Here is a 12,860-nt window from a genome sequence, read left to right on the forward strand (position 1 = left end):
ACCCATGCGTTTATATCTGAAAATATAAGCATAGTGAGGAGCTTTTCAGTGTGAATTTAAATGTTTTTCTGCCGCTTTGTTATGCTTTGCAATGGTGTTTCATGTTTTTTTTCTTTCTTATTGTAATTGTGATGTCTTAAATGACCCTGTGTGTCTACACACGCCTCCAACAGGCACGAGCCCCTCCGCCTGAACAAAAGAGGGCCGGACTCATTTGTGCAAATGTCCCAAGAATTTCTTGCTTTCCTTTTCTCTCTCTGTTTGTGCTGGAGCTGCCCCATCAATTACAGGCAATTGAGCCGGCAGCTCTCCACCCTCTTTGGCAAGGACATTGTAAAGCAAGAGGTTTCCTATTCATCTGCACTGAGCCCTGTTCAATGCACCGCCCCGCAGTAGAGTCCATGCCTGTCACACTTAATCCAGAGCTCTCACACGGGACAGGAAGGTGTAATCAGTGGGATTTCTAGATCTTTACGGTTTCTAGATCTCTTCCGCTTAGATGGAAATTGAAGAAGAGGATGTAGGTTTTTCCATGTGTTGGCTATCTTTGCTGAGACTGTCAATGCAAGGATGATTATAGCACTTTCTTTATTATTCACATCTGGTCAGAATTTCAAGAGATTAATGTCCTTGGTAAATATGCTTTGATAACAATGTATACACTACCATTCAAAAGTTAAGGGTCTGTAAGAAATATCATTACAATTTAAAATAACTTCTATGTGAATATATTTTAAAATGTAATTTTATTCCTGTGATGCAAAGCTGAATTTTCAGCATCATTACTCCAGTCTTCAGTGTCACATGATCCTTCAGAAATCAATATGCTGATTTGGTGCTTAAGAAACACTTCTTATTGCTATCAATATTGAGAAGAGTAGTACTTCTTAATATTGTAGTGGAATTTCTTTTTTGGGGATTCTATGATGAATAGAAATTTGTCTTTTGTAACATTATAAATGTCTTTACTGTCACTTTTGTTCAATTTAATGCTTTCTTGCTGAATAAAAGTATTAATTTCTATAAAGACATTTTTAATGACCTCAAACTGGCCTAATTTTTATTATGATCATGTCTTTATAACTCGCAATGTGACTTTTTTTCCCCCATTGCAACTTAGTTTTTTGCAACTTTCACTATGTGACTTTTCTTAATTTAAACTTTCTCTCACAATTAACTTTTAATATTTTCTATGAGGCAGAAACAGGATTCCATAGAAAGCACATCGTAATTGCACAGCTATAATAAAAGTATATATGAAATGGTCAAATATGTAGCAGTAGCAGTTCTATCTGTTGAAACCACTACAATTTTAGATGTTTTTGTCTATGTCTAATGTAATTAAGTGTTTGATAAAGACTTAGTAGACATGATAAAGACAAAGTAGTGCAGCATTATGTATCAGATGGTAATATGGATATATACTATGGTACTAAATGATTACCATATTTATTTACACTATATAAATCTTACCAAGATTCAAATAATACCATGTCTAGAAGCTATGGTATTATCACGGTACCGTGATAATAGCACCATGATACTTTTTTTATTTTATTCAAGCGCTGTGGATCCAGAGAATTGTTTGTCTTGGGAGGAGAGTGGGAGAAAAGAAAAATGTTTGGCTATATCTCTGATGAAAATTTGACAAACAGTCCAGGGGACACCCTCCGCTCCAAAAAAAAGAAATCCTTGTGGTGTAAGGCTTCAGACTCCCTCATAAATATCAATTTTAACATGCAGCAGTGGAGATCAATATAATTTCAGCCATGGAATACGACTTAAGGAGTTGGCTTTATCTAATTGGCCTTCACTGAAAAATGAACTCTGCAGGCTTGATAGGCACACGCGGCTTCAGGCCTGGGGGGCGGCGCTGGTGATCAAGGGTCTACTCTCTTTTTGTCCCCAGAACCACATCAATCACCGCTAAAGAGTCTCCCGTCCCACTGCAATTTGTTTCTGGAGCGCCCAGGATCTTTCCCTCCCACAATGCCCTTCTCTCTCGCTTGCACGGTGGCCAGAGAAGAACTCATCCTGTCAGCACGTCATTATATAGTTGGGTCTAAAGGCTCTGAGTTATAAATTGTTGTGCATAATTTATTTTTTCTGGAGGAGAGAAATCTATTGTGAAGTTAACTTTATAGAGGTCCGCATAACAAAAGGGAATAAATGAATGTGTTAGGGGTGAAGAGGGATTCATCCATCTGAAGGAGTCGACCCATAGGTTGTGTGGTCTGCAGACACGTCTATGGTTCTGGGTTGCAGAGGTCCTTCGCAAATACGGGCTGTTATTGAATATTCTACACGCCTCTTGCCTGGTGCTCATTTTTATGCTCTGAATCAAAGCCAGAAAGGGAGTTTATTAAATAACTGTATCTAAATCAGAGTAAGGGATTGAATTATGGGATCGAACTCCATAGATTGACTAAAAGACGTATTATGCTTTGTCTGCAGCAAAACCGAACCGAAAAATCCAAACTGTCTGCACAGAGATTTTGCATTTGCATCCACCATGATTTTTTTTCTTCTCTTTTATCGCAATAAATGATTTTTGTGTTTCAGGGCCGAGCTCTCCTGCACTGGGCGTGTGATAGGGGCCACAAAGACCTGGTGTCTCTACTCTTGCAGAATAACGCTGATATCAATAGCCAGGTGAGTCTGTAAACACACATAAAGACATGTTATAGCTGATTACCAACAAACACAGACTGACAAAGGCGATTGCACAATGGATTGCTGTGAACTGTAGTCAAGTGGGTTTATGTTCAATAATATGGAATAAAACAAACAATATATTGACTTTTGAGACTGAGATTTAAATAATGTGAATAATTGATGGGCATGTCATGCAATTCATTTCTTTAAAATATATTTAAAAATAATTTTATCCTAATATTGACCAATACTGGAACAAAATATGATGACAAATATATTATGTGATATTAGTTTTTATTTTTTTATTAATTGTGCATGCTCATTTCCTATATTTTTACATTTAGATTACCTTTGCCGTCATCTACATTTTCCTTTTAAGTTTATCTTTAAAAACACTAATAAGTGCATTAAATGTAATCTTTAGCAAATCTCCAAAAATTAATATACATTTTCCATAAATATTTCATTTTTCACTGTACGTAATGTTTATAATGTGTATACCTAATTTCACTTGTAGCATTTAAAATGAAAAAAATGAAAAGTAATATTTTAGTTTTTAGTGATTTTTATATATATATTCCAATTAGTATACAATTTTGTGATAATGTATCCCTTTATTGAGTTGGTGTATATAGTATATAGATAGACAGTACAGAAGAAATAACAGTGGGGGAAGAGGGGAATGGTGCCCACAATGCTATCGGTTCCAACAGTATACAATTTTAATTAAGTCCATTTAACAGTTGTATATCATAAACATGAAAATAATTCTAAGCTTATCTGCCAGAATTTTATTATTGGTGCATCCCTAGTGTATACACACGTAAGCATTAGCTGTGTTAATGCTAGCTTTACTTCTTGAGTTACTACTGGTATTATTTGTGGTTTCTTGGCAGTCAGTACACTCGTTTTGAGGTAAATATGTATGAAGTTAATTTATGAGCTGAATACTGTGGACTTCTGTGTATTTTGTGTAGAAGTATATATTTTACTTTTCGATCCCAGAGCTAAAAGACCCTCATTATCACTAATCTGAGAGGAACAGTGAATTGGGAAGTCCTACTGCCATCCTCCATCCCTGAGATTAGCAGCGACTGTACTTTAATCATTTAGGGATATGGTATCGGCGTATTACGATGGGCGTTAAGCAACACACTGTAAGCAGGTAGCTGTGTTTAAAAAAAAAACAATACAGGTCATAATGGCAGATTTGGCTTTGTCTTAAGCTGGCTGAATACTGCATTGGGAAATTAATACGGTGAAGTACAGTTATGCGGTCACTGGCTTGATCTGATTCTCGCTAAGACAAATCAATTGGAAGTAATCAGCCAAATTGTTTGCATTATACAACCCATATAATCAGAGCATTTGCAAATGACTCTCTCTTTTTTTTTTTTTTGGTGGCGGTGGACCTTTATTGTGTGAGCAGAGAGCAAATGCTTGGCCTAGACGACAATCAATGCTCTTCTATTGTTGTTTTTTAACAGGTACACTAATGTGAAATCCCCACTAGAGCTACAATAGAGAACATAACGTCATATTATATGAAATAGACATTTTATCACTGGCTCTGTATAGCATATATAATCATATAAAGTTGTTGTGTGTATAATAACACAGAATATGGTTACTGATTAATCAATTAAAAAGAAAAAGAATATATATTATATATGGACACACTTAATCACCGGCCACTTTATTAGGTACACCTATTCAACTGTACGTCAACGCAAATATCTAATCATCCAATCACATGGCAGCAACTCAATGCATATATGCATGTAGACATAGTCTTGACGATCTGCTGAAGTTCAAACTGAGCATCAGAATGGAGAAGAAAGGTGATTTAAGTGACTTTGGACGTGGCATGGTTGTTGGTGCCAGGCAGGCTGGTCTGAGTATTTTAGAAACGGCTGTTCTACTGGGATTTTCACACACACAACCATCTCTAGGGTTTACAGAGAATAGTCAGAAAAAAACTAAATATCCAGTGAGCGGCAGTTCTGTGGGCGAAAATGCCTTTTTGGTCAGAGGAGAATGGCCATACTGGTTTGAGCTAATAGAAAGCAACTCAAATAACCATTCTTTACAGACGAGGTCTGTAGAAGAGCATCTCTGAGGAATGTTTCCTGCACCCTTTTGAATCTATACTAAATATATATATATTTATATATACAGTATATATGGATCATAGGTGGTCCCCTTACATGAATACAGCCATGTATAGTCTACAGATGTCCTTCAAAGTTCTGTGCTGGGTTACTGCACTGACCAGCAGAAGGTGAATATTGCTGGACGACAGCAGGAGAATTATTGAGGGCAGATTTATTAAGTAGCGTTCAGGTGGCATGAGAGAAAATATGGCCGTGTTAAATCATGCTACTGCTCCTGCCAAAATTATTATCCTATGTTAATACTTTCAGGAAGTGTGATTTGATAGCAATATAAAACTTAGTAGCCACTTATTAGGTTCAAGTGTGAGCCATGACTGCGTTTGAAAAGCACACAACGAAACCACAAATAGCTCAGTTTAGATGTATTTTCTTATTTATAATTTTTTTCAGGTACTTTGCACTGTTTACCAACTGACTTTGATTAAATAAAATCTAAGATCAAAGTTAACACATTATCTATGAAAAATATTACAATAGACCATCAGTGAATGATGGTTGGCGTTCACGCATCTGTCCTGTGATCCGATTTCAGCTTAGTGTTAAATAAAGATAAAAGTGGTTTATATTTTTAATTTGTTGATTGAAAAGGGGGAGAGGAGGGGGTAAAAATGCTATTATGTCTTCAATGAAAATTGTATTGAAATTAATCAGCTGATGGACGTGGTGGTCGTGGGAGTGTGGTAGTTTGAATATCGTGGTGTTTCGGTGTAATCCTGGATCAAGAAAACCACAATAGGAGCAAAAAGTCCCCTTGTTCTCTCAGATTAGCTCATATGCCACCTGTCAACAGCCACCTGGACAACATCACAGCGACAATAAATATGTAGTTCTCTCTGCATAATTGAACAGAACTGGGGCACGTGGGAGAGTTTGGGGGGACTCGTTTTTCCCGCGCCTACAATGTAGTTCATGTGTGGCACAGTCAGGTTGTGTACTGGTAAAGTCTCTGTCTATGAGTTCATGCATCTGTTGTTTTCAATTGCACTGCAGAGGAAGTAGAACACAGTCAACTATGAAACCCAATCTGCGTGTGTGTTTGTTATTGTGTGCTTGTGAATATGTATAAGAGTCTATAGAGTATATGTGGTGTGATGCATCAAAAAGAATTCTCTGATTCATCTGATTTGTTTTCGTCACAACATGCATGGCCTTTTTTATACATATGTGGATGTTTTTGCATGGTTCACTTCAGACATTCTACTAACTATAATTAGCTCTGTAACTACATATAAACTAACTCTCATTAAACTATAAGTAGACTGTCTGCTTAATATCTACTAACTCTTTATTTTGAAGCTTCCCAACAGACATTCTAATGACTATAAGTGACTTTGCAATTACATTTCAACTTATTCTACTAACACCAAACCTAAGTCTACTTAGTCTACTAGAGTCTATAGTCTAATGAGAGTTAGTTGAACTATAGTTGCAAAGTTACTTACTGTTAGTAGAATGTCTCAAATAAACCATCAAATTAAAGTGTAACCAAAAACTACTGACCCAACTTTTGATTCTACACATGTAGCAAGGATTTAAAAAATAAATAAAAAGGTTTTGCTATTCTAAGATAATCCATGAAAAGTTGCATTTTTAAGCAATACAAGTTAGCACTCACAGCTGATTGGTCTGTGGACGTGTGCATTCAAAGGTGACGTGCAACTTTGACGTTACCAATGTAGACAGCTTCACGCTTTGAAACCTGATCTGATGAAGGATCCAGTTTTCTGTTAATACCAAACAGAACGCAAACACCATTTATTAGAGATTTGATTCTAGGTGCTGGTCAAGCTCAACTCATTGCAATCATGCACCTTCTAGCTGAATTTTCAGTCTACAAATGGATCTATACAAACAGTTCTGTTCTGTTAATGCATTCTTTATTCATTCATTCAGGGGCTTTTGAAGTTATTTGCATGTCACGCAATCTAACAAACAGTTTCAGTGGCATGATCAGAAATTAGAGCATGGAACTTAATGAGCTTAGCATCACAAAGCATGTTTTGAATCTCAACGGCCTGACTAATGAGCGCCTCTCTCAAACAAAGAAGCAGGCAAGCCATAACACTTTTGGTGAAACTTCAAGGAAAATATAAAACATTATGATAATCATTTTGTGTACTGTATATTTTTGCATTGCTTGGAAGACAGCATTGTAGTGATATTGAGGATTCAGGTAAAGGATAAAATAAAATATTCATGGCCAAATATGAAACTTCTATGATGAATTCAGCTCGAATCGCACATTCCAATTATTGTTTTGCAGATAATTTCAGCCTTTGACATATAACTGTGTAAAATGGCAATTTTAGTATGCTGTCCATTTTTGTTATAAACTTTGAGATTGTAATATAATAATCATTATTCAGGCGAAAAATTTCACCTAAGCATTCGGACACGATTATGTCATCATAATTTTTTTATATGTAACGTGATTTTATTTATTGTGACCAAAGCCTAAAACCTAAGCATACTTATAACTTTTATATGATTTTTATATTATTGCTGCCTTAATTGTAATCACTTATTGCCATCCAGAAATGCAAGTATATATTTTTTGTAGTCCGCTTGTTTGCCAGTCAGATGGACCTTTGCTTGTGGACTTTTTTCAAATTTAGCTTGAGCTACTGTTTTTCTCTTTCTTTCTTTTTTATATTGATAATTCTCAGTTTTTCTGTCTTTCTCCTCCTTTCTTTGTGTGTATTCTTCTGAAAACAACATGATCCGCCAGCAGTGGAGGGTGAATCCCAGAGCTGCTGTGTCTAATTAATCCACTCCCCTTCCTGCACGGCTGCGCTGGCCACACGCTCTCAGTCCATCAGATTGAAATTCATAACTTAATTGAGGTCAGAGCCTGGAGCCGAGAGAACAAAAGGCCCTGGCGAGGACCAGGTAGATCAATAGTGATAAATATCTGCCTGGGCTACTAGTAGTTCATGGTGAAGAATCATTTGGGACAGAGAAAGGATGCTGTTTATTTACAGGTAATTTTGTGGTAATGGAGAGATGTTTGTTTGTTTGTGCCGGTCGGTTCCTGATTGCATTTTTAAGGGTTTGATTTGGTTTTACATAATGTCACCTGTTGCATAATTTTATTGTAAAATGATGCATATGTAGCTGGAAATCCTACACATTAAGTAGATTTGAAAAAATGTCAGTGTTTGACTTCTCATTTTCAAGTTCTCGCTGCACACTTTCTTAATCCCAGCAACTGTTCAGAATTCCCTGTTGAGAACATTTTTACACATTCAGGTCCTTCTGCTGCTGCCACAGGTCCACTATAACAAATGGTTCCATCCTCCACGTCATAACAAATACCAGAGGCAATCTGTCATAAGACTGGCGAGGAGAGGCGTCCAATCGCCACCTGCATGAGAATGGGGCTCAATGGTGGGATGGTTTAGCCGGCGGATGGGGGTGAAACACCTGAGAGTCACACACTTTTACAGCTCAATCACTGGAGTTTTGCTTCTGATCTGAGGCTGGCTTTGCTATACAAATCGTAATTATTGTAGGGTAACATTTGAAGCTAAGAGAAGCAGTGCAGGGCAGTCAGTGATTTTGGTTTCTCTTGTATAGATTGCTAGTTTGGCGCGTGTTGTGAAGTCCAATTCATTTTAGCGAAAACAAAAAAAGCAATTTGTGTGAGCCATTGTTTAAGAATGTTCCAAGAAGTCCTTGCTCTGCTTTTTGCTTTTTATTTTGAAGTGAAACATGTTTTTATCACTGTTTTTCAAGTAGGTGAAATAGATTTAATCTAATTTTGGATCCAGTTTGACTCCCAGCATTCTCCCCTGTTCACACCTGGTATTAAGATGCATTTTGGTCGATCGGATCACAAATAGACAAGGGAGACACATTCCCATTTACACCTTGTGTTTTAATCTGTCTCTTTTGTCCACTTTCAACCACTTTTGTCCTGATTTCTTCGAGGAGACGGTCAATGGGCGGGTAAATGTATGGGCTTTTTCAGATCTTTCGATCTAATGGACAAAATAAGCTCACGCAATTTACGGAGACGATGGAAAAACAAACGGAGAGCAGCAGTTTTCGTTTCTGCTCTGATAGCTGTAAGACCACGCTGAGTGTGTGTTAGAAATCAGGAACGCTGAGAGAACATTGTGCTCGGTACGTTTTTCGTCTTCAAACCAAACTTGGGTCTTCAGCCGACCAAGTTTAAATCCCGTCTGGCTAGCGCGCTTCCCATAATGTTTACGCATTTAGTCAGTAGGCGGAGAGTAGGTGTCTTTTGTGGCTGTTCGAACACATTCGACCACATGAGCGTTTACACTACGAAAGCAATCCGGTCGAATGCATTTTAAACTACCTCTGGAAGTGGTCGAAAGTTGACAAGCTCGAAACGTTTTAGACCCCGTTTACACCTGTATTTAGTGTCGTCCAGTTGTGATCCGATCGACCAAAACGCATCTTAATACCAGGTGTAAACAGGGCCTAAGCCGCTTTGAATAAAAGCATCTGGAAAATTCATAAAATGTAAATATGTTTAGGAAAAAAACACTAGAGTGTTGCTGTAAAGTACACCAGATCGGCTTGCAAGATGCCCTGCCCTTAAATCACACCATTCCGCACATATTTTTTGCAGCACCGACTGATTTGCATAATTCCTTTAGTGAATCATGTGCTAAAATGCAGAAAGCACGTTAAAATAAACGACGCTATCAGCGGGCTCAATTCATTCTCATCGAAGTGTTTCATTCCAGCCGCGGGCAGCTTAACTCCTCTGATGAAAAGCCTCTTCAGAACCATCTGTTTCTCCCTCTTCCTGCCGCCTTGCCACAATACGTACACTCAACAGTTTTCTTCCTGTTTTCAAACCATCCACATAAATTGTGAAGGACATTAAAGCTGTCCACAGCTGTGTGCTGAGAAAGAGGGAGAGAGAGAGAGAGATTGAGCATATTTCCCAGCAGGGGCAGAACTTGCCCTGTGGTTTATTAGTTTTCCCCCCACAGCTATTTAGCTGCGCCTGCAACATTGATTTTCATATTAGAGCGGTTTATGCATTTATTTATTTTATGTATTTCTTTTTGAACTGCTCTGATGATCCTAGACTTGCCCATGGTAATTCTCTGCCACTCTTGGCCCATGTGAAATTGCTTAATGGATCCTAAGACGTCCCCTGGGGTGGACACTGAGATGCAGACACAGACGAGAGGGGGGCGGAACTGAATTCCACGAATGTGTTTTGTTTTCATTTGCACTTCTTCTTAAATGCTCTGCGTTTACCCAAGGACTGTCAATGGGAAAACAGAGTCACTAATTCAAAAAGAACAAAAACAAAACCCAGACAATGATTTAATGTGGTTGTAGGAAGGCGTGAGTGCTGGTTATGCAGCTGATTAGCATACGTACTCTGTTGTGCATTAGAGAGAAGAGAGGTGAACGCTGCTCTGCCTCGAGGATTGACTGTAAAAGAAAAAAAAAATCAATCAGTCGTGCTGCTACTAATCAATCTCCCTCTGAATATTACAGCCAACTTAAACAGCCCCGTTCTCCTTAATCGTTTCTTTGGAAACAATGTCTTTCTATATCTTTCCTGGTCTCTATTTCCCTTGATGGGTGTTTTTTTTTACTGCTAAGGCACTGATTTAAGTCAGTTAGGTTAGAAAACTGCATGCAAATAATGTCAGTGTGCTTCTTCTCAATTAAGGTGCATTTTTATTCACAGAAATAAGGATTTAGTAAAGTATTAGACCTAAGTCACGAGAGCCTGTGGTAAAATCACTGCAGCTGTAACCAATGTTACAATAACTGCATACTTCAAATGTTTTATCCAAACTGAGTGATACAGTTGACATAAAATTATTCAACCCCCATTGAAAATCAGGTTTATTGGCAAAATGTACAGACTTTTAGCTGTTTGCAATGAACAAATTCAAGCTCAACACAACAAATGTTTTAAGTGGTTTCCCCAAATGTAACTGAAAATGCAACTTTCTCAAAATTATTCAGTCAGTTATTAGCAGCACAAATCTGCAAAACAGGTGTTGTCTCAAGTACACTTGGTGCAACTAATCAAGGGCTTCATTAGTTGCACCAGGTTTGCTTGAGCTAGAACACATTAAATACCTGAACTTGCTAGGTTTGTTGAGTGTCATGTTTGACTGCATGTCAGAAACAAATATGGCTAAGGCCGGCCACACAATTGAAGATTTTAAGCCCTATTTTGAGCCCGATTTGCACCCCCAACCCATCGGGGGTCGTGGCCTGATTCGATGCATGTCGCAAATTACTTTTTGTCCAAAAAATCCTCAAATGTGTGGTGCCATTACATTTTTTTTTTACTGCTCCCGATCGCATCGGAGCCCGCATGATCCCAAATCGTAAATATCAAACATGTTCTCATGACTCTAGATCAGGCTGCCTCTGACGTGATAGCCAATGAGAGCGAGCAAACTTCACCGGATGTTGCGTGCTTCTATAGCTGAAACTTGGCAGCCACAAACATGCCACGAAAGTGGAGTATTGAGAAAGAAGATCACCCATATTCACCTTTGTTTATCTTCCAGTAAAACAACAATCACGCCAGAAGAACCAGCTGACGACGTCGGTCATCCTCCATCTGTTTTTCTTCTCAAGTCACGTTTGATCTCGCGAGTCTCCGTTAGATCTTGTCTCACTGTGAAAATGTTACTGCAATCGACAGGTGTGTGGTCTCGCAGTCTGGACGAATCTTCTAGTGTGTGGATTCGGAAGATTATAATGCTAAAAAATGGAAAGAACACTGTCTACAGTTAAGCATGGTAGCGGTTCGTGATGCTCTGTGGCTGCTTTGCATCTTCTGGCACTGGAAACCTGCAGGGTGTGGAAGGCAAGACAGATTCATTGAAGTATCAGGAAACCCTAGGAGAAAATGTCATGCCATCAGTGAGGAAGCTGAAGCTTGGACGTCATTGGCCCTTCCAACAAGACAATGATCCCAAGCATACCTCAAATTCCACAAAGGCTTAGTTGCAGAAGAAGTCCTGGAAGATTCTACAGTGGCCATCACAGTCACCTGACTTATAGAAAATCTCTAGTGGGATTTGAAGAAGGTGGTTGCAACACGCAAACCCAAGAATATTACTGAACGAGAGGCTATTGCTTGTGAGGAATGGGCTAAGATTCCTCATAAACACTGCTAGCCTAGAAGCTGGTGTCTGGTTACACATCTCGTTTGCAGCAGATCATAACAACAAAAGGGTGTTCTACTAAGTACTAAAGATGCTTGCCATGAAGGGGTTGACCCAATTATTCAACCAAGTTTGAGACTGCAGCAGTCTTTAAAAGTTGCATTTTCAGTTGAATTTGGGTAAACCACTTGAAACATTAGTTGTGTTGAGCTATTTCAATTACTTTTGTTCTTGATGTGCATTCACATAGTGGCATTTACAGTGGCTCAAAACCATCCAATCATGATTTCTGAGTCATAACTATCTGCTTTATAATATAGTATTATATCCACCATCTGCATTTTTTTTAAAATAATTGTTTGTGGTGTGATGGACGCCTTCCACTGAACTCCTGTTTGTGAAGATGCGCTTGAGTGTTTTAAGATGGTACTGTGAGGGAAACAGCCTGACCTGACGTTTACAGAGGGTTTGTCAAGGACATTTTGGGATTGAGTGATATGCACTGACAGGCTAACCCTCACACACACAGACTGGCTGGCAAGGTTAACACACTGCACACAGAGGTGAAATAGATTCAATTAGGAGCGGTCCACCCGCCTGATCCTTTTAACACAGCTTTCCCAACGAGAAAGTACCCTTGTGCGCACACTTAAATGGGTCATTCCTTCTTGTCTTCTTCAAATGCGTCTCAATATATTGGTTAAAATATTAAACTCTATACTTAAAAGTATTTAGTATTTATTTAACTAAGAACTTAAAAGTTCTAGGTACATTTTTGCCAGGTTTCTTTAATTACAGTATCACAAGTGAATATTTTCCTACTTTGGTTTGAATTTTCCCTAAGTGTTATGCACTAACTAATACCAGCAATTTCTTAATGTTGTCCTTTCTCTAATTGAAA

General features: G+C 38.3%; 1 protein-coding gene across 2 annotated transcripts in view; it reads left to right on the forward strand.

Annotated features, from left to right (window-relative positions):
* Window positions 1-12,860, forward strand: part of acbd6 (acyl-CoA binding domain containing 6) — a 35,060-nt gene that overhangs the window by 12,261 nt on the left and 9,939 nt on the right. For both annotated transcript variants that reach the window (XM_082187683.1, XM_082187682.1), the window contains one exon: window positions 2,563-2,652. In XM_082187683.1, coding sequence (XP_082043809.1) covers window positions 2,563-2,652 — 90 coding nt within the window. The remainder of the gene's footprint in view (window positions 1-2,562; window positions 2,653-12,860) is intronic.

Source organism: Leuciscus leuciscus (genome assembly GCF_965113295.1).
Source record: "Leuciscus leuciscus genome assembly, chromosome: 13".
Classification (NCBI taxonomy): Eukaryota; Metazoa; Chordata; class Actinopteri; order Cypriniformes; family Leuciscidae; genus Leuciscus; species Leuciscus leuciscus.